The sequence below is a fragment of the Mesoplodon mirus genome, assembly GCF_964341445.2.
Source record: "Mesoplodon mirus genome assembly, chromosome: 12".
In the NCBI taxonomy this organism is placed as follows: domain Eukaryota; kingdom Metazoa; phylum Chordata; class Mammalia; order Artiodactyla; family Ziphiidae; genus Mesoplodon; species Mesoplodon mirus.
In genome coordinates, this window is record NC_138988.1 from 25,413,283 (window position 1) to 25,434,741 (window position 21,459).

Sequence of the window (21,459 nt, forward strand, 5' to 3'; positions counted from 1 at the left end):
TTCCATGTATGGATATACCGTACTTTGTTTATCCATTTATCCCTCTACAGACATTTGGGTTGTTTGCACCTTTTGGCTATAGTGAATAGTACTTAATTCTTCTATAAATGTTTGGTAGAATTCACCAGTGAAGCCATCTGGTCCTGGACTTTTCTTTATTAAGAGGTCATTGATCACTGAGTCAATCTTTTTACTTCTTATAGGTCTGTTCAAATTTTCTGTTTTTGTTTTTTTTTTTTTTTTTTTGCGGTACGTGGGCCTCTCACTGTTGTGGCCTCTCCCTTTGCGGAGCGCAGGCCCAGCGGCCATGGCTCACGGACCCAGCTGCTCCGCGGCATGTGGGATCTTCCCAGACCGGGGCACGAACCCGTGTGCCCTGCATTGGCAGGCGGACTCTCAACCACTGTGCCACCAGGGAAGCCCTTTCTGTTTATTTTTAAGTCAGGTTTTGTGATTTTTGTGTTTCTGGATAATTAGTGTGTGTTTCATCTAGATTGTGTAACATGTTGGCATATAATTGTTCACCATACTTTCATTATCCTTTTTTATTGCTGTAGAGTCAGCAGCAGTGCTCTTGCTTTCATTTCTGATTTTAGTTGTTTGTGTCTTCTCTCTTTTTAGTCAGTCTAGGCAAAGGTTTATAAATTTTGTTGATCTTTTTAAAGAACCAACTTCTAGTTTTGTTGATTCTGTTGTTTTTCTATTCTAGTCTTTTTTTTTTTCCTTCTGCTAGTTTTGAGTTTACTTTGTTCTTTTTCTAGTTCCTTAGGGTGTAAGGTTAGGTTATTGATTTGAGATTTTTTTTAAAAAATAATATATGTGTTTACAGACAAATTTCCCTCTGAGCACTGCTTTTGCTGCATCTTTATATTTATTAAAACATAAATTTTATGTTTTATTTTTGATTACATTCATCTGAAAGTACTTTCTAATTTCCTTTGTGATTTCCTCTTTGATCCACTGGTTATTTAAGACTCTGTTGTTTTATTTGCACATATGTGTGAATCTTTCAGTTTTCCTCCTGTTATTTCTTTCTAACTTTACTCCATTGTGGCCAGAGATGATAACTTTGTGGGATTTCAGGGTTTTAAAATTTATTGAGACTTGTTTTGTGGCCTAATATATGGTCTGTACTGGAGAATGTTCCATGTGCATTTGAGAGGAACGTGTAATATGGCAGGGGGGCAATAAGCAAAAATGTCTCAACACTTTCCTACTGAAATTTGGCAGTAAGCACCTACCGAGTTGCTTTAAGTGTTTGATTAGCTTCCAGAGTTTAAAAAAAAAAAAAAAAAAGATTCTGCCATTTTTTGCTAGCTTCATAGTTGCTTCAGTGGAGGGATCAACTCTTGGAGCTTCCTGAACTGCCATTTCCATGACGTCACTCCCTCTACTTATTGTTTTTTAGATGCTTTTTAAATCTAACAATTAGGCTTAGTGGCTACATTTTCCTTATGATCTGTTTGCCATGGTGCATTTAATTGACTTTTGGTTCTTGCCTAGTTAAGTGGTTTCTAATATTTTGCCTTTTATAAATAATATTGCAAAGACCATTCTTATACAAAAATATTCATGTGAACTCTGAAAATTGCTTTAGGAAAATTTTCCAGAAGTCAAATAACTATATAAAGTACCTATTTTAGCCACAGCATTCTGCTAGGTAGAGTGTGAAAGATGTAAAAATGATTGAAATGTACTCCCCTGCTTCCAGGGGTTCACAGTCAAGGAACTGAACTCCTACAAACATAATTCCAATGGGAGGCAGAAATAATTCCGTGTAATATCTTGATAATCGATCAGTATAATTTGTACAGAGTAGGATTACCTGCTTTTACCTAATATCTTTGAGTACCAGCCCTCTGGCCCACTATGATGGAAATATTTTTTCTCTTGTAGAATGTTATAGGTAAAGTTAGGGAAAGAGAACATTGGCTAGATTGTATATACTTTCTGTTTTATTTCTTTTCCCCAGTGCAGTGTCACTTGTGGACAGGGATACCAGCTAAGAGCAGTGAAATGCATCATTGGGACATACATGTCAGTGGTGGATGACAATGACTGCAATGCAGCAACTAGACCAACTGATACCCAGGTAAATTTCCTTTGTCAAAATTAGTTATTGGCTTTGGGCACTGATGCCAAAACTTCCCAGGAGCTCAGTCAAAAGTGAAGTCCTTTCATAGTTAAGTATGTAGGTAGAGGAAACAGTAGACTAACTAAATTGTTCTAGATTTACTTATTTGATACATTCTGGATCTAATATTTTGATGTACCAGTTTTGTTCTTCTCTGCTTATTGGAATTGTATGTAGGCTTGATTCTGATTCTTATTGGGTGGCAAAGGTTGACTCTTTGGGCTGGTTTTCTTGAACTTAGATTTTTTTAATGATTTCAACGTAGGGTTTGGCAAATAGTATCATATGTTCAGGCTGCATGTGCTGGAGCTGGCTTGTTCTAGCTCACAAGCGATGGTTGGTAAATTTTCAGAAATTTTGCAAGCTGGTTATTAAATTCAGCCATTATTAAAAATTGAAAGTAAAAACCTATAAATAAATAGATGATATTAAAAAGTTGAGAAATACTCACTTTTCCCTTTCTAATTATTTTCCTGTAGTTTACTCTGATTTACATTACATTTGTATGTATTTTCATGGTGGAAATACTGTACAGTGGTGAGCTGCTGCACATCCCTTTTTAACTCTGTGTTCATTGATATCAAGTTGGTAGCTTGAAATTGGCCATGGTGAGAGTACTTACACCACAGAAATCAGTAGATGCTGTAATTCAGAGTTTAATTGATTGTTGTATTGATTGCTTAGACTCAAAAAAGTGAGGGAACAAATGTTAATAATGCAGACTAAACTTTTAAAAGTCTTGTGTCTGTAGCTGTTATGTTGTAAGTAGCATAAAAAAATAAGGAAATATTTTTCTAGTATTTGAAAATTATTTTCTGGTTCAGCAAAGAAATTGTTCATGTCATTGGGTGAGTGAGTGAAGTTCTGACATACATCTTCATTGTTTCTCTTTCATGATACTCTTAAATGTAAACAAAATATCAACTGACATTCGTGTCAGAACTACACTTGTCCAGCAACGACAACCATCGTTCAGCCACAGATTCAGGAGTTCAGCAAAAACAACGAAAGTATTCTGTGAGAATCAATTGGCTCTAAGAAATTTAAAATAAAGAATTGTATATTTTATTGTTATATGTAAATTTTATGCTACACATTCTTTATATCAGAAAAACTTATAATAAACAAGCATATATATACATGCATAGGTGCATGTAATATGTGTATATGTATATACACATACATATCTGTACACACGCATAAGCACGCCTTATTTCTCGAGAGAGCTAGTTGGTAATCATTCACCAGCACGCTATTCCATGTGGACCTTGATTTTGGCATCATTTGTGTAAGGAGAATATGTTAAGAGAAGACTTGGCTTTGCAGATCAGCTTTGCTAATTGCAGAAGACCGGATTTGAACCCAGACTACACCCAGAAGTTATGCTCTGAGGCCCCATCTGGCCACTCTACTGCCTCGGCTCTGAGTGCCCTCAGTCTACTACTTGGCAACGTGTGTTGTTGATGGATGCAGAGTCTCAAAGAAGGAAATGAATATGGCAGTGTTGTTCATGCTGTCATTGCTGATCAGTTAACCAAACACTGCTTGTGACTTGTGTCATCTTTATTTTTTTTATTGAAATGTTCCAACCCACTGCATGATAATTGCCTGGGAATTAGCTGTGACAGCTAAACACGCAGAAAGTAAGGTCTTAGCGACTCCCTTAGAGATCCACAACATACGTTTCTAAGTTATTCAGTAATATCCATGGACTGACTGTAGGGCAGCTCCTGCAGCTGCCGCATGTGAATAAACTTTTCACTGTGCGACGAGTTCCCTGTGCCATTCTTTGGACCCCAGGCAGAGGAATAGGCAAGGTCTGAACCAAGTAACAGAATTTCCTGCTCAGTTGCTAAACTTCCTAAACTCACTTCAGCACTGAGCCTCCGGCACTTTGCACTGTGCTCAGGGCATCCTGGGCATTTAACGGGTATGTATTTAATCCAAGAACATTTGATAACCACTGAGGCTGAGAATGATTGTGAACAGGTGTGTACTTCCGATGTCCCATTTGGAAAGCTGGGAATATTACCTACGCATGGATAACCTCAATCCATCATAGGAATGGCCTCTGAGTGATTGAAGGGTGTGATATAAATTCTAGGCTTTGTGATATTGAACGCACCTCTTGTGTCTAGAGTTGACCTTCTTCGGGGCCTCAGGAGCTATCTGCGGGTACACTCGGAAAGCAAGTTCATGGTTAGCAAAATCTGATTAGGAAGTGAATTGAAATGTAGGAACAGAAATTGGCCTGCAGAATGTTTTCAAAAATTAACAATCATTTTTAAAGGGTATGCTGCTCTTTCCTAAATTGTGTGCCATTTTACAATATCTTCTTCACACAAACAGGTAAATAAATGTGGTTTTGTATTAAGGCACCCACAAAGGGACTCAGATTATATCCCATTTCACAGTTGAATTTGTAGTTGGGGGCCGAGAGATGTCACGTGACTTGCCCCAAATCACCCAGAAGTCTGATACCTTAGAATTCTTAGTCCTTATATTTGTATACGCCATGACTGAAAGGTAACTTTGGCTTTTTCTTCCCATCTGCGTCTAGGACTGTGAATTACCATCTTGTCACCCTCCCCCCGCTGCCCCGGAAGCAAGGAGAAGCACACACAGTGCTCCAAGGACCCAGTGGCGATTTGGGTCTTGGACGCCAGTAAGAACGGAAGAAGTAGAGAGGGTGGGAGGGAAGGCAGATGTTCTCTGACATGACTTGAGAAAGTAGGTTTCTACCCAGTGAGTGACTGTTTCAGATAACATTTCTGCATTGTTTTATTCCAACACCCAGTGCTCAGCCACTTGTGGAAAAGGTACCCGGATGAGATATGTCAGCTGTCGGGACGACGATGGCTCTGTGGCTGACGAGAGTGCCTGTGCAACCCTCCCTAGACCAGTGGCAAAGGAGGAATGTTCTGTGACCCACTGTGGCCGGTGGAAGGCTCTGGACTGGAACCCGGTAAGCAAGTGAATTCTTTGGAATTGGGAGAGGACTGGGGGAGCTGTAAGGAGGATGACTAGTCGTGGGTCCCCAAGGTCAACGGGCACTGTTTTAGAATTGGACTTGGTTGTGAGATATTCGTCTCCGCATATGTGCAGCTGGTATGAATCTTAGCCAGATGTGCAAGAAATGCACATTTTCTAAAAATGTGTAAATCAACTTACAACCCCTTAAGCCCACATCCTGTTGGGCTGGTTGGAAAATGCAGTCTTAACTGAGCCAAGTCACATTAGAATGTAGTAGGCTTGTGGAGTACCAGAAGTAGCAGGGAGAAGTGGGGGGAGTAAGGGGAGGGCCTCAACTTGCATCTGGGTGCCTCCTGCATCCCATGGTCCCTTCAAGTCCTGTGCCTCTGGCTTCCCTGCTGAGAGGGAGAAGTAGGAACCCTCAGGCAATGCTGGGGACCCAGCCTCCTGTGCACACCAGGAACCACCTGTGGACTTTTATAAAAGTAGAAAAACCTTTGTGTTCGGGTAACTCCTGCTTTCTGTCTTGCAAAAGCTCCCAAGTCCAGGAAATACAGAGCTTAGGACAGGTGAAGAGAATGGAGATGAATATCTCAATAAATACCATAATACATATATGAAATTTGAGAGGTGGATTCAGAGATGTGTAAAAATCCAGACATTGACATTAACTGGCTGCATGACCTTGAGCAGTCTGGTGTTAGTCCTTGAACCTCAGTTTCTTCTGCTCTTAAAAGAGGCCAAAAAGAATATCTACCTTATAAGGCTGTTGTAAGGATTATTTGAGCTTCTGTCTGTTAAATGCTTAGAACAAAGAAGGTGCTCAGTAAATGGTAGATAATCTCACTCTCACGCCCTGAGTTCTCAAACATACACACGTACATCTATCAGATCCATCTGTCTACCTGTCTACCAGGTATTTAGGAAGAGCAGTGACTGACAAATAAGAAAGTCCTTGCCTTTATGAAGATCATTCCAATGGCGATTCCAGTCAGTGAGCAATAAAGATATAAATATATGATATAGCACCAGATACTGATACATACCAGAAAAAAGGTCAAACACAGTAATGGCAGAGAGAAAGAGGTGATGTGCTTTTAGCCAAGGTGGTCAGAAAAGCCTCACATTGCATTGAGCAGGGCTTGCATGGAGTGAAGCAGTGAACCACATGGATATCCGTGTTGTACAGCAGAAAGTAGAGCAGCTGCAAAAACCCTGAGACGGGGGTGTTCTTGGCCTGCTCAAAAAGCATCCATAAGGCCCATGGGGCTGGAGTGCAGTGTGGAGAGTGGTAAGAGATGTGTCAAAAAGGTAGCCAGTGGCCACATCATGAAGGGCCTACTAGGTCAAGGTAAGGACTGTGGACATTATTCACAGTGAATTGGGAAGTCACTAGGTGAATGACACGATCTGACTATTGTTTGCAAGGGTCATGTTTTATGATATGTGGATAACAGACTTGGGTTGGGAGGAAGACGTCAAGATTACAAACAGGAGCCCAGCTGAAAGGCTACTGCAATAGTCCTGGCAAGGGAAGGCGGTGGCCTGGACTAGGGAGGTGATGGCAGAGATGGTGGGAAGTGGCTGATGGGGAGGTATTTTGCGTACTGGGCCGACAGGGCTTCTCCATGAAAATGACCATGAGGTGGGAAGAAAAGAGACAGGGAGATGCCAGGGTTTTGGGCCTGAGCGACTGGCTGAACCACCCTTTCTCTTTCTGAACGTCCATTATAGTGCTCCGTGACGTGTGGGCAAGGGAGGACCACCCGGCAAGTGGTCTGTGTCAACTACAGTGACCACATGATCGATCAAATCGAGTGTGACCTGGATTATATCCCAGAAACCGACCAGGACTGTTCCATGTCACCATGCCCTCAGCGGACCCCAGACGGTGGCCTCGCTCAGCACCCTTTCCAAAACGAGGGTTATCGCCCCAGGAGCGTCAGCCCTAGCCGCACCCACGTGCTCGGAGGAAACCAGTGGAGGACCGGCCCCTGGGGAGCAGTGAGTATTCCCTGAAGCCTTTGCGAATTTGCTTTCTTCTCTTTCATTTGATGTAGTGCTTGGAGGGAAACAAACTAGAAACACCTCTGGAGCATATTTATGTCAGAAGGGATTGACACTGTGCATTTTCATTTGTTAAGGTTAATTGCAGTCCCGGAAGCGGTGTCACTTGAGACAGTCTGCCCGCACCTTCTAAGCTACCTTAACTGGGTGGAGGGGAGGGGGTGTCACTGCTGGATGATTTGATCAGGCAGCTTCCTGGAAGGTAATGTGAAGCTGTGATGATTGATCCTGGAGGTGGCAGGCAGCTCCTACCTGAAGGAAAATTAAAAGGGCAAAAGAACTTTTCTGAAAGGGAGTTTTCAACGAAAGTCATTTTCCTTCTTGCTATTTTCCAGATGAGTGTAGTCTTGAAATGGCACAATTGCTATGCCATCTGTAATAGTAGATCATTGTCTTGGATTAGGAGAGAAGGACGAGGCTGGGTAAAATCTGTGCTTAGAGGGAAAATTCCGTAACTGAATGGTTATCAGCACAAGCTTTAAGGAAAGATGCTTCTGTTTGATCCAAGGACTTGCACTATCAGATTTTGGTATCTTTGGCAGGTCCCCTCTCCTCTTGGAGCCTGTTTCCTCATCTGTAAAACAAAGTTAACAATAACTCCAACTTTCTTGGGTTGTCGTAAGCATTAAATACAACAATGCAAATATAGTGTTGTACACTCTGCCCACCATCGTGAAAATTTAATAAATGTCGACGATTATTTTTATTGTTATCGTTATCTTTGTCCTTCAAATTAGGAAGACCTTGACAAATAATATTTAGCCAGCATTCAAAGGAAAAATATGCTCTCGAAAGTTTCAGAATTTTTATTGAATAATTTTCCAAAAAATAATTTTATTGTGGAATACTGGACACGTCTAAAGGAACTTCAGGAGGGGTAAGGTAGCAAGAGACCCTGGGGAGGTATGGGGAGTTTGGTGTTTATTAATCACTCATGAAGTCTTCTTTTTAATTGTTTACTATTCATTTCCTTCTAGTACTGCTAATTGTGTTTAATTATTTCTGGACTAAAAAGCATTAGAAGGAACCTGTCAGTTTCCCACCATGGTTATGTTTCAATAAATTAGGTTTACTTTCCTGTGAATGCAGATAGCCACTGAGTGTTTTCACACACTGCACCTGTTGGTTGTAAGCAGAACATCTGCCTGGGACCTTTACCACCTCATTCTCCTCCCTTACTTCCCACTTTGAGGCTTCCTTTGCCTGGGTTAGAAGAAATTTGGGTTCTGAGAAATTAAAGGGCGATCAAGAGAGGTCATCACTGAGTGTCCCATGATTTTTCCAGTGGAAAAAATTCACAACTCAAACATGTGTGTTCTAATGATAACACTAGAACTTAAAAAAAAAAAAAGGCACTGAAAGCTATTCTTATTTAGGACTACATTTGTGGATAATGCATTCCTTTAAGATTGAATGATTCTGCCCTTGGGCAGAGTTCCCAATTAGGGAGGATTAGGTAACCTTTTTGCAGCAGTGGGCAATACCATTCTTCTCATTGTGCCTGTTTTTTGTTTGGGGATTTTTTTTTTTCTAAGTTAAGTGAGGCTGAAGGTGGACAATGTGATTTTTCAGCTCTAGGCTGACGTGCCTGACTTACTCCCAGGAGAGTGTGTCATGTGTATACACCTCTGTGTGGTTCGGGATGCATGGTTCTTCCTGCCTGCCACAGCAGGAAAGGCAGCAAAGAATCATGAACACTAGAGAATGGGACTCTAACGTTTTCAGTAGTTTCTGGAATCAGAACCTCATTTTACAGTATGTTTTTGCGTAAACCTGAACCTTCTGTAAGTTTTTTGGTGTGTTACCAACTAGGGGTCTCTGGTTGCAAGCAAAAGAAAAGGAACTGATTCCTTCAAGGGAAAGCAAAACAAACAATACTGTTCATTTAGCCCCAGTAGAGACTGGGACCAGAACATCTTCAGGGATCTAGCTAGGGGTTGGCAAATTTTTTCTGCAAAGGGCCAGGTAATAAATATTTTCAGCTGTGTGGACCATGCAGTCTCTGTTGCAGCTAACCAGCTCTGCTGTCTTAGCACAAAAGCAGGCATAGACACTATGTAAACACATGGAAATGGCTGTGTTCCCATAACACTTCAGTTATAAAAACAGCTTGCAGGCCAGATTTGGCCCCCAGGCCAAATGCCAATCTCTGATCTCTAGATGTAACAGTATCTACAGTATAATTTTGTGTGAGTGTGTGTGTGTGTGTGTGGTACGTGGGCCTCTCCCGTTGCGGAGCACAGGCTCCAGACGTGCAGGCTCAGTGGCCATGGTTCACGGGCCCAGCCGCTCCGCGGCATGAGGGATCCTCCCGGACTGGGGCACGAACCTGTGTCCCCTGCATCGGCAGGCGGACTCTCAACCACTGCACCACCAGGGAAGCCCCAGTATAATTTCTATAAGGAGTTTCTGTCTTAATGAACCCTTTTCAACTCTGAACGACCCTTGAGTTGCTCTGCTTAGTATTCAAATTCCCAGGAAAGTCTGATTGGCAGCCCGTTCCTCTTACTCCTTGATCAGGGAAATGTAGAGCATCTTAAAACACAGTCCCACTAAGGTGACATCCATTGGTGGAGCAGTGATTCCTTAAAGGAAAATTGGGCTGCCAGGTGTTAAGGGGAAGTATAGTAGGCAGATAAAAATACCAGATGTCCATCATCTCTTGCTTCCCTAGTGGCCATTCTCTCTTGTTTTGTTCAGTGTGGATGATAGGTACAGGGTTTGTTCGAAGGAACGTTTACCTGGGAAAATATGTCATCTGAAGAGGACAGGAAAATTGTTAACAAAATAAGTCCAGAGTGAAATTCTGCAACATGGGAATGGAACTAAGAATCCCTGTTAATCAAAAAATGGCAAAATTGGACCTGGAGAAAGATGATGTACAATACTTCACCTGTGCATGGGAGTATAAAGACCCAGGCCGATGCTGGGTTCAGAACTGTGCAAGCACAAGTTCTAGACTGTATGGCGCAATTGCTTGGCCCCCAGCTGAGCGCTGTCTCTCTTTGGTCACATTCTCAATAGGAAGCATCTGACTGGTCACTGGGCAGCCAGTAGATTAGTTGACCTTGGATTTGTTATCCTTCCTTGCTCCACTCAGCCATATTGAAGGGAGGGTAGCATGTGGTTTATGGAACTATTGCTTCTAGAAACTCTAATTGGATCAGGCAGTAGATCCTGTGACCAGCACTGTAGGATCTAATAGGAATACAAGTATGACATTGATCCCCTCTGAAGGAGCTTACCATTTTATTGGGACAATAACACAGGTGACATAATAAACAAATAATACAAGATTTTATTTTCAAAGGAAAAATTCAAGGGCCAAAATATATATATTCCAAATCTGTTTACAATATGGAAGGTCCTTCCTAATGTTTTAAATTCTGGTCCCCAAACAAAGCCGATTAAAATAATAGTTCTCTTTGTTTCTCACATAATAAGCTGTTTAAGAGTAGAAAACAAATATTTTTAAGTTTCGAGTGAGTATATCAGAACCCTCAGAGAATAGAGGTAGGATTTTTGTAAATCAAAAATTACCTAAATATTTGTTCAGACAGAATTCATAAATCTATTTTCCTGCTCTACATTTAAAAATTAAACTCAGTATTTTTATTTTTATTTATTTTTATTTTTTTTTTTTTTTTTTGCGGTACGCGGGCCTCTCACTGTGGTGGCCTCCCCCCGTTGCGGAGCACAGGCTCCGGACGCGCAGGCTCAGCGGCCATGGCCCACGGGCCCAGCCACTCCGCGGCATGTGGGATCCTCCCGGACCGGGGCACGAACCCGCGTCCCCTGCATCGGCAGGCGGACTCCCAACCACTGCGCCACCAGGGAAGCCCTAAACTCAGTATTTTTGAAAATCATTCATAATTTGACCAGCGTAGGCAGGGAGATTGACCTGAAGTCCAGTACAATAAGCAAAAAATAAACATTTTCACATCCTTATATGGAAGAAGCCAACCAGCAAGGAGCATTATTTATGGGTATTTTGATATAACACTGGTTTGAGCTGGGGTTTGATAGCACAAATCAGCCATTGGAACTGGGAACTCAAAACAATGTTGCAGATGTGGTCGGAGACTTGATAATTCCTGAGAATTGGGTTGCTTGGAGGACTAGATGGTTGTTTTACAAGCAAACAGATTGTACAAGTTAAGGGTCAGAGTGAAGGAGACTAGCAAACACATCGGGTTTCAAAAGATAAGGAAATTATGGAAAGAAAAAAACGCTCAAGATGTAGATAAATAAGAGAGCTATGAGAAGCTTGTGTGGGAAATTAGCTGAAGGGTGAACATAATTCTGTGACAACCATGAGAGGCGAGTAAGCAGTAGGCTCGTGCACCCGAAGAGAGGTCTGTCAATATGGAATTCAAGTTCACTGGGGAATAAAAATAAAGAAGGAAAACAAATCTTGCTACCATTAGCCACGGAAGTAGAGGCTTTTGCCAAGGGAGAGACGGGAACATTACCTGCAAGGAACTGATATGTAAGTGACATTCCGTGTTGCTTTCCTTGGGTAATTGAAGGAGTTAGTACAGAAGCTTAATTTCAACAACTGGCAATTCCTGAATCATGTGATTTGACCCCGATGTTGAAAGGGAAGTTAAATGTTGTTTCTAAATAAGCGCTTGCAGTTTTGAAAAGAAGAGAATTTCCCAGTAGACTGTGGTGTCAGTCAGCACGTCTGTACCTCTCAGAGATGCAAAGGATGAATAGGACAGCTTTGGAAATCCCAAGACATGATCACTCATTAGGCATTTATTAAACACCTAGTGAGACCTAACCTGCTCAAGGGGGAAGCCGTGTTTCTGCCCTCCAGGTGTTGCTAAGACGTGAACTTTAAACAGCCCCATGGAAGGGAGGTTCTCAGGATTGCTTTCTGTCCATTGTGGACGACTTGCGAATGGTCTCTGCCACATTTGTCTCTGACCCTTCAGCCAGCTGCTTTGTGTGTCCCTGAGATGGAGACCGAGGTAGGGATTAACCTGTTGACAGATGTCTGCTGTGTTCAGTGTTCCAGTACCTGTGCTGGTGGGTCCCAGCGGCGTGTTGTTGTGTGTCAGGATGAAAATGGATACCCCGCCAACGACTGCGTGGAAAGAATCAAACCCGATGAGCAGAGATCCTGCGAATCTGGCCCTTGCCCTCAGTGGGCTTATGGCAGCTGGGGAGAGGTGAGAGCAAACTCCACTTACACATCCTTTTACACATCCTTTGGGAAAAAACAAACACCAAACAGTGTTATTGTTCATAGTTTATTTGAAGAAAAGAACTAGCTCTTGTTAAAGCTTCTTGATTTCAGGTTAACTAGGAGAACTGTCTTAATTCTGGACTATTTTAAAAGTGCACTTATTACCAAGTAGATACAGCTTGACTACGTAGGAGAGAAAAGTTAGGAAAGAATGCAGATAAATGCTACTTTAAATTGTTAACCTCTGCTGATTAAAACATGGGTGCTTTTAAAGTGATTGAAAATGTGTGTTAAATCAGTCAATGGAAATTTTGCCATCTTCTTCATAGCTTTGGGGTGTTTGTGATATACCTTGTTCCCATGGCATCGTGTCTCCTAATATTTCAAATCCCTGATGAACCAGAATGAATAGGAGCTGTTATTCCTATCAAAGGTGATTCATTTTAATTGTAGAAATGAATAATTAGCTGTATAGTCTCAAATAATAAAATTCTTCAGCTCTTAACTTTTAAGAATTGCCTGCTATGACCGATGAAAGGCAATAGGATATTTGGAGCAGACAAAACTGGGTCCCATTCCCAGGCCTGGCTCTTACAAGCTTTGTGGCTTTAACAAGTAATATAACTTTGCCAAATGTCTGTATTCTCGTCTATAAATGGGAATAATAATGGCACTCACTTCACAGTGTCCACATCTATTATATGAGATAGTGCGTGTCCAAAGCCTAGCCCATAGCCTTCAATCACAGTTAACTGCTTTTATAATAATGATAATCAGTATTATTACTCCCAATAATACTCATTAGCATTAGCATTACTATTATTATCGAATGGGGTTTTGAGCCACTGTCATGTGTAGGACTTAGATGCTTATTGTTTTGTATTTAATTAACAAAGAATATATCTCTCTACTCTTGAATCCACAGGGAGAACCCATATTTAGAGTTTGTTGAGTTGTTCTGTCTTGACTGTAAAATTTGTAAAATAACACACGAGGATTAACATCGTGGAGACCCCCCCACGCCCCACCAACAGGGGAACAAAGACACATGAGATGGACGGGCATGCTTGTCCACACCCCTGGCTAAACGAAATCACGTGTCCACATTTCATGCTTTCATCCACGTAACCTAGTAGTCATAGGCACTTGTAATGGAGAGTTTTAACTTTCGGTGATAATACGTCATTCTGGAGGGCTTTGCTGAAAGGCCGGAAGGGGAAGTCAGGTTTGGAGACGTGTATATTGTGGGTTTCCCAAAACTCCTCGTAAAGTTCTGTCCCATGGGGCCTGTGCTTCAGCTTCTGTAATTGGATAGAAGCCAGGAGAGTACGCGCATTTGCTGGGATGCTGGCTGTCAGCACGGACCAGATCATTCCAAATTCTGTGGGAGATCTGGCCTTGACACAGCAGGGGAACAGTCAGTGTTCCTGGATGTGAGCACAGCGGTACTGTCCAAGAAATACAACTTGTTCCTGCCTCAGAAGTGTGGGTCTAGCCAACAGTCAGAACCTTATCCAATGTTCCCACCACACTGTTTACTCATCCTAGGGGAAAACCATCATTATGCTCAGATTCAGAGATAACAAAATATTTGAACGTCAGAAAGGTCTATGGAGACAGAATAGACAAAGGTTGGTTACAACTTCTTAGAGGTTGCCAGAAAATAAAACCAGCTAAGTCATTATTTCCTTTATTTGGTACTGAGTGGTTTTTAGATTTTTGTTTCTTTGATTTTTGGTTTTGAATACCTCAAAAAAAGGCTGTAGTCTTATCCTAGACGCCTGCTGTTGAATTGACTTTGATCAAGTGAAACTCTTAAGCTCAGTTGCCCCATATATAAAATGCAGCAAATAATTACACTCTCCTCTTGATGAGATAATATATATAAAAGCGCTTAGTACAGATGAAGAGCAAATGCTCAGTAAACAATACCTACCATGAAAGTAGAGGGCTCCGGTCTGCTGTGTATATTACTTTTGGTAACTCAGCTTCATTCTGCCTACAGACTTATCTTGCCGGATGCTGTAATAGAGTCTGGCTAAGACGTTTTTCTTACAGGAAAAGAAAATTTGCCACTGGCTGTTCAGGCAAAATAACTGCAGCCTTCCTTTTTCTTCTTCCAGTGTACTAAGCTGTGCGGTGGAGGCTTGCGGACAAGACTGGTGGTCTGTCAGCGGCCCAGCGGGGAACGGTTTCTAGATCTGAGCTGTGAAATTCTTGACAAGCCTCCAGATCGAGAGCAATGTAACACACATGCTTGTCCTCAAGATGCTGCATGGAGTACTGGCCCTTGGAGTTCGGTACGGCCCTAACTATTCATGTTTGTTAAGCAAAATATGTAACTAACATGCCCAATTCCAAGGTGTTCTGGGTCACTCCTTTGAGACAGATAATTATCCTCCTCACAAGGGCATCCCTGAAACTGTGCTATACACAGTCTTCTATTTTCTTCATATTGACATACAACAGAATTAATTTTTTTTATGAGATTGCCAAAGTGACTTTACAGGTGACTTGTACCTCATACCAGCCTTTGCCAATACCCAGAAGTAGCATCCTTTCCTATAGCTAGACTATATATATTTGTGTGTGTGTGTGTGTGTGTGTGTGTGTGTGTGTTTAAGAAACTAAATAACTCCGTGCCGTTATTAAGCTCCAAAGTGATTTAAGCAGACAACTCAAAAGCAGATAGTCTTTCTTTTTCTAAGCTGGTAGTTTTGACTTTGGTGGGAAGATACCTGCTTATTGAGGCCAAAGCAATTTTTGATTCAGAGACTATACCTTGCCTCTCTGTGACTCGGGTACAGCTCTCAACACAATCACCAAAAAGGTTGTGCCCACAAAATCGACTGAACCCATTTGGAAAATTCAAAAGACCAAAAGTGGACTCAGTGACCTGATGCCATTCAAGGCATCTGAAATGTTCTCTCTTCTATCAAGACACAAAGCCTGTTTGAGACCATTTTTTTCTTTGGTCCTAGGCTTCCTTTGCGATCTACTTTTAAATGACATTGTGAGACAGATTCGCCTCTGTAAATACTATGCAAACTTCTGGGGCAGCTCTTGGCAAACAGAAGGATAGGCTATGTCAAAACGATACTGTGGCTAAATTGTGCCATAGGTATGGAGTCATTAGGGCTGTTTCATGTAAATAGAGTAAACATTCCTGTGAATACATTAATTGCACTGAAGCTGAATTAATATTATATTAAGTCATATCCAAAAGCCTTTTTTATTCCATAGCGTTCTGAGGAAAAGTCTTAACCATTCCTAAAACCAACTAAAGAGCCGATTAACTGACCTGACATGGCTAATACCTGTTGACACTTCTAAGAGTCAAGGGTTTCAGTGTCAGAGATTGTGTCTGCAGGTAGAACACTAGCTGTATAACTACTGTACTTTGTATTAAGTAGAAATCTAGAAGAATTTAGAGCATTATCTCAACTGGTACTATTCAGCTGGGCTCTGAGGATTTTTTTCAAGGGCATTTCAGATGTATTGTTCACCCAGAGTATTTCGTCTGCAATACTGGCATTCTCCCAAAATGAACATTTTGAAAAAGATCAGAAATAACCTTAGAATGTCAAGAACATCTTCTGACATTGCAGCTTCCCTAAGTCACCTATTACATATTATTTTTCATGAAATTTTCCCTCTTGAGCCCATTATATTTTCATCCCTTTCACTTAGCCAACACCAATACCACACTGGAGTATATATCAAAAAATCTAGTAGCTCTCTAAAAAGTTGTGTTTCTGTAATACTGACTAAAAAACATCTCCTAACCCTCAAAGGGTATGTGTGTGTGTATATATAATATAATAATAATATAATATTATACACTATATATTGTATATAATATATACAATATATAGTATATAGTATATATACATTAGTTTCCACAGCATTCTCTTTCTTGAACACTTTCTAAACACAGCTTAATTTTTTTTTTTACACCGGATCACCACCCTCTCCCACAGATATTTTAAGAGCTTAAGTGCTTAAATTTTAAAATATGATCTGCTAATTAACTGAAGACTTTAAGTTTTTCTTATTGTAGTTGTTGTTCTTGGGGCTGCACATAGTTTTCTGAAACACACAGAGAAAAAGAGAGAGATTCTAAATGCTCTGTAATGCACAGGAGCAAATACACAGATTTTGAAAACATTTTTGCTGCCTATGCAATTTTAATGCTTCCTTTGTAAAGTGATCATTATTCAAATATATATTCAAATGCCTCTGCAGCCTGGGAGCAAGACCACTTCTACAAGGCTTTTTATTGTGATTTTTAAAACAACTAAATCAAAAACATTTTATTTAAATAGATCCATTTGTAATATATTCCTTAAATTATGTGTGTGAGGGCAGCCTTTTAGATTCCTACTGTAGGATTTGGATTTTACTTTTATGTTGACTTTTATTGATGCTTTGGTACAATTTCTTAGTAATTCTAGATTGAAGCATACCTCAGTGAATTGTGTTAACAGCCATAAAGCCACTTCTATGGTGCTTCATCATTGTAACTGAGAGTGACATTAACAACAACAAAAACTGTATTCAAGGTGCTAACATGTTGCTTTCAAGAGAAAGTGAACTCGATTTACTAGAGACCAAGGGTAGCCTTTAGTCCCCCTCCGGCCTTGTTGCTTTCTTTCCCCAAGTACTCCCAAGCTGGAGATAGTGTCGAGAAGCAACTATTGCTGTGTGAGTAGGTCTTTTCCAAGGTCAGAATGAAGATAGCCTACTTCAACAGTTGTTACTAAGGAGAAGCATTTAGGAGAGAAACTCGAAAAGCTGTTAGCGTGGTGTCCAGACTCTCTAAAATGAAGCTTTTGTGAATGTAGGCTTCAGGTACCCATTTTAAGACCCTTAATTCTGGCTCAAGTCACTAGAGACTTAGAATCGTGATTGTGGAAAACACCTTCCCCAGATTTCGTCTTTTCTGTCCTCTTTTGAACGTGTCCTTGCACTCTGACTTGGTAATGTTTTATTTTTGAAATAAGGTTCTTAACACTGATTTGCCTATTGCATGCACACATCCCGTGACTAGAGGGATAAATTGGAAAGAGAGCTGTCAAACTGTAGTGGGAAGTGGGTTAAAAAATCTGTAGCATTCTAGAGTAAGCTGCTTCAAGATAAAAATCAAAAAGGTTGCTAGGTGATGTCACCTATCCAAGATGGTCCTCCAGCCTTCTTTTTTGCATTGCCCCATGTATCTGCTTGCTGATTGCCTTGGAGACCATGGTTCTCCTTAGGAGAAATTGCTTGTGTGAGTTTTTCATGCCAAAACCTAAATGTGTTCTCTGAGCCTTGCTTTAGGTGCTTTGGAATAATGCCTGTCGACCCGGATAATGAGAATTTATGAGCTCACGAAGGAACTGTGCTTTTGTTTCTGCCTGGCCAACTTATGAATTTGTGTCTACCTCATTTTCATATTAAAGTTTGCAGCTTCTGTAGGCAGGAAGAGAAAATGTCTGACATCAGTATTTTATCACCTCACCACATCTATCTCTAGCAAAAATAAAGATTGTAAATATCACTACCATACTTTCCGAATACATTTTAAGCAGCCAAGCCTAGTATTATCTGAATATTTTGAGCAGTACAGATTTCTATGTGTTTATATAATAAAGCATATTTATTTTTTCCATGTTATTTAATTTTATATACAATGTTTAAAAATCAGTGTTTATCAGCAGACTGTAAAGGCAAATAGGCTGTGTGCTTAGAAATGCATGTATATGTTTCTTTTGGTTTTAAAAAGACACGTTTTAATTTTGTAAATCCCCTCCAACCTGTACCATCCCTCTCCCAAATCTGAGTTAGCCAAGTGGCAAGCTTTATGTAATTGGATAGTTCAGAATGTGTATTTTAGGGCTTCCCTGGTGGTGCAGTGGTTGAGAGTCCGCCTGCCGATGCAGGGGACGAGGGTTCGTGCCCCGGTCCGGGGGTATCCCACATGCCGCGGAGCGGCTAGGCCCGTGAGCCATGGCCGCTGGGCCTGCGCGTCCGGAGCCTGTGCTCCACAACGGGAGAGGCTGCAACAGTGAGAGGCTCGCGTACTGCAAAAAATAATAATAATAATAAATGTGTATTTTAAAGGGATACTTTAAAAATTATTTCTGGATTGGAAATGATGCTTAGTGATATAAACAAAAACATACGAGGCCTAATATTTTGTTGGGTTTATTTTCTTCTCTAATACTGTTGTCTTGATTCATTGAGTCTCACCTATGAAATATGAATGCTCTGTTTATTGAATTTGTAGATAATGCTAAGGCATAGCCAGAAGACAAAACCAGTGATTAGGAGAAATGGTTCTGAATATGTCAGAGGAGCCAGGTACAGGAAAAAGCTCACCTAATGTGCATCAATTTGATCATACCTTATTCTTTGTGTTCAGATAACTGTAAAAGACTTACAACATTTGTCAACTTTGTTATTTGTTCACCTGCAATACATATCAGAAGCATTTCTTATTAAAGAAAAATAAAGAAAACATAACAGTAACTTGAAAGTTTTAAGAGAACCTGCACTTTTCAAAAAATGATAAATCATAAAGATGACCTCAGATCTCTGCTGGTTCCACATTCCCCTGCTGAGCCTCCATTTTGCACTGTAGTTTGTTATGGTAACTGGGGGGGAAAGGACCAAAATAAGGGAGTCCCTGTATGCATTTGAGGGTTTTTTTATGAGGTGCTGAATAAGATAACTTCTCCAAAGCAGGTGATCGTAGCTAACGTTTACTGAGTATTTACTACGTACCAAGCCAAGTTAAGCAAATCTGTGTCACATTTAGCCCCCATGTTACCCTGTTGAGAGAGGTGTTTTTCTGAATCCATTTGACTGTGTGATAATCTTCTTTAGCAATACAACTTCAATGTCGGTATACCTTTTTTTTTTTCCTCCCCTGGGAGAAGGAAGGATTTATTACTTGTAGCCAGTAAGGAGAACACCAGGGATCTTTTCCAAAGCACTGTCTCCCAATGTCCTGTTTGTTTTGGTAGAAAGCAATAGCACATGTTCAGAATGACTTTTTTAAACTCCTGCTTATATTCAATAAAAGGATATGCCTAAAACTCACACTCCATCTAGACTCAACATTATTAGCTAATACTGACATTGCCCCTTTGACTCCAGCAACAGAAAATCTAAATTTATAACTTTTACTGGTAAATTCCCATAACCGGCAGCTATGAACACTTCAAACAACTGAGTATGTTTAGGGAATGGCAAAACATCTCTCTTTTTTATTTTTACAATATCATAATAGCCAGATTTGGAGGATGATACAAAGATTTGGGCTATAAGGAATGTCACATTAAATGTGTATGCATTTTTTTTATAAATATAAGATTTTTTTTCTTTACTAATGAAGACACATCTTAAACATACTTCTAGTGTCTTTTAAGAAAGAAATAAGAAACACATTATTTGCCTCTATCAATGTGGAGTATAAAAAATAAGATAGGTTTTTTTTTTTAATGAAAACATTATGACATGTGAAATTACAAAGTTTATTTGAACTCAGGGTAGATTAAGACTCTGTAAACCACTCATCTCACATGTGCTCCAAAAAAGCAAAACACTGGCCTGCATCTGTTTCATTGGAGATAAAACTTAGCTGGACTTTTTTTTTTTTTCCTCCGTATTTACAGTGATTGTATGCCTATCAGAGATTCTGTTCCTGCTTTCTGACAGCTGATATTTCATGATAGCTTGACAGATTTCTGTTTTTACAGTCTTAAAAAGTCCAAAGGCGGGGATGGGGGCAAGGGTAAGAGAGACATTAGACCCTGAGAAGGAGTGAAGGTCCTCCCCCCTGACTCAGGTCAGCGAGTTGCCCTTCTGGAATGGACAGGAATGGAAACTTTGGAATGTGGAGTGGGAGGTAGAGGCTGAGTCCAAGTCTAATTGGCTGGGAGGGAATCGCGATTATTAAAGGCAGTTGAGGAAGATTTATGAGGAGGGCGTAAAAGACTCTGGGTCATTCCTTTAAAAAAAAAAAAGTCATTTTTTAGCCTACTGTGGGGCTAGTCTGTTCTGGATGCTAAGGATACAGCAATGAACAGCCAGAGCTATTCATTCTAGTGGGGAAACAGAAAAGTTGAATACATATAGAACTGACAATTTTTTCCTGGAAGCCTCACTACAACCATAAAAATACATATTGCTATTAGGATATATATATATATATCTTCATGTTGTAATGATCTTTGTTCAACTGATATAAATTATTGATCTTGTCTTTCCTTTTAAATGTGCAGTTGCTTAATAATTTTCAGTGATAAATGCCCTCTCGCTGATGGCATGGAACCTTTCAAAACCTCCTGTCAGGAAATATGCTTCTGTTCACCTTTACATTAGAACCCAAACATGAGTTCAGGGGTCTGAGAGCCAGGATAAGTGGAGGGCCTGGCTTTCTGCCTCTCCTGTCTGGGGTCCTCAGCCTCCACACCAGCGTGGGAAGTTGTGGCTGAGAGTACATTTCCCCCTTTGTTATTTAATAGGTACCAATAAAAAGATCTGGAATGTGTGGATTGCCACATCACCATCTTTGCTTCTTGCTGTTGTTCATTTTCATGGATTGTTTTAATCACTGCAACATCCCTTTCCAGAAATTTATAAAATAGAAAATTGGCAGCCAAGAAAAGAGTGTACAGGAAGTAGTATGGAAAAGAATCAGTATAGGCTGAACCTACAAAGCCACCATTCTTAACCAGGCCTGCATCCCCTTTCTCTTATTAGAATGAGGTTATGCCTTGACCAAAGCAGTCCAATAACTTTCCACAATGTTGGAAATGTTCTCTATGTTTGCTTTCCAATATGGAAGCCACTAGCCACATGTGGCTAATATTAAGCACTTATTATGTGTCCAAGTACAATAGGGATACTGCATTTTAAATTGTACTTAATTACTCTAAATATAAACATCCACCTGTGCCTGGTGGCTACCGTATTAGGGCAACCTCAGGCAGTTAGCAATTAATATTCAACTAGCCAAGGGATCAGTAAACTTATTAAAATAAATTGGGGAGAAAAGCCCTATGTCAGCATGTAATGGGTCCCTATGTAGGATGCCCTTGCATCT

At 40.5% G+C, this 21,459-nt stretch overlaps 1 protein-coding gene across 3 annotated transcripts in view; it reads left to right on the forward strand.

Annotated features, from left to right (window-relative positions):
* Nucleotides 1-21,459, forward strand: part of ADAMTS9 (ADAM metallopeptidase with thrombospondin type 1 motif 9) — a 171,935-nt gene that overhangs the window by 78,158 nt on the left and 72,318 nt on the right. The window contains exons 23-28 of one of the 3 annotated variants that reach the window (XM_082639425.1): nt 1,973-2,092; nt 4,695-4,799; nt 4,932-5,099; nt 6,842-7,111; nt 12,190-12,351; nt 14,492-14,668. In XM_082639425.1, the coding sequence (XP_082495551.1) occupies nt 1,973-2,092; nt 4,695-4,799; nt 4,932-5,099; nt 6,842-7,111; nt 12,190-12,351; nt 14,492-14,668 (1,002 nt within the window). The remainder of the gene's footprint in view (nt 1-1,972; nt 2,093-4,694; nt 4,800-4,931; nt 5,100-6,841; nt 7,112-12,189; nt 12,352-14,491; nt 14,669-21,459) is intronic. The other 2 variants (XM_082639426.1, XM_082639427.1) reach the window with 2 other exon arrangements.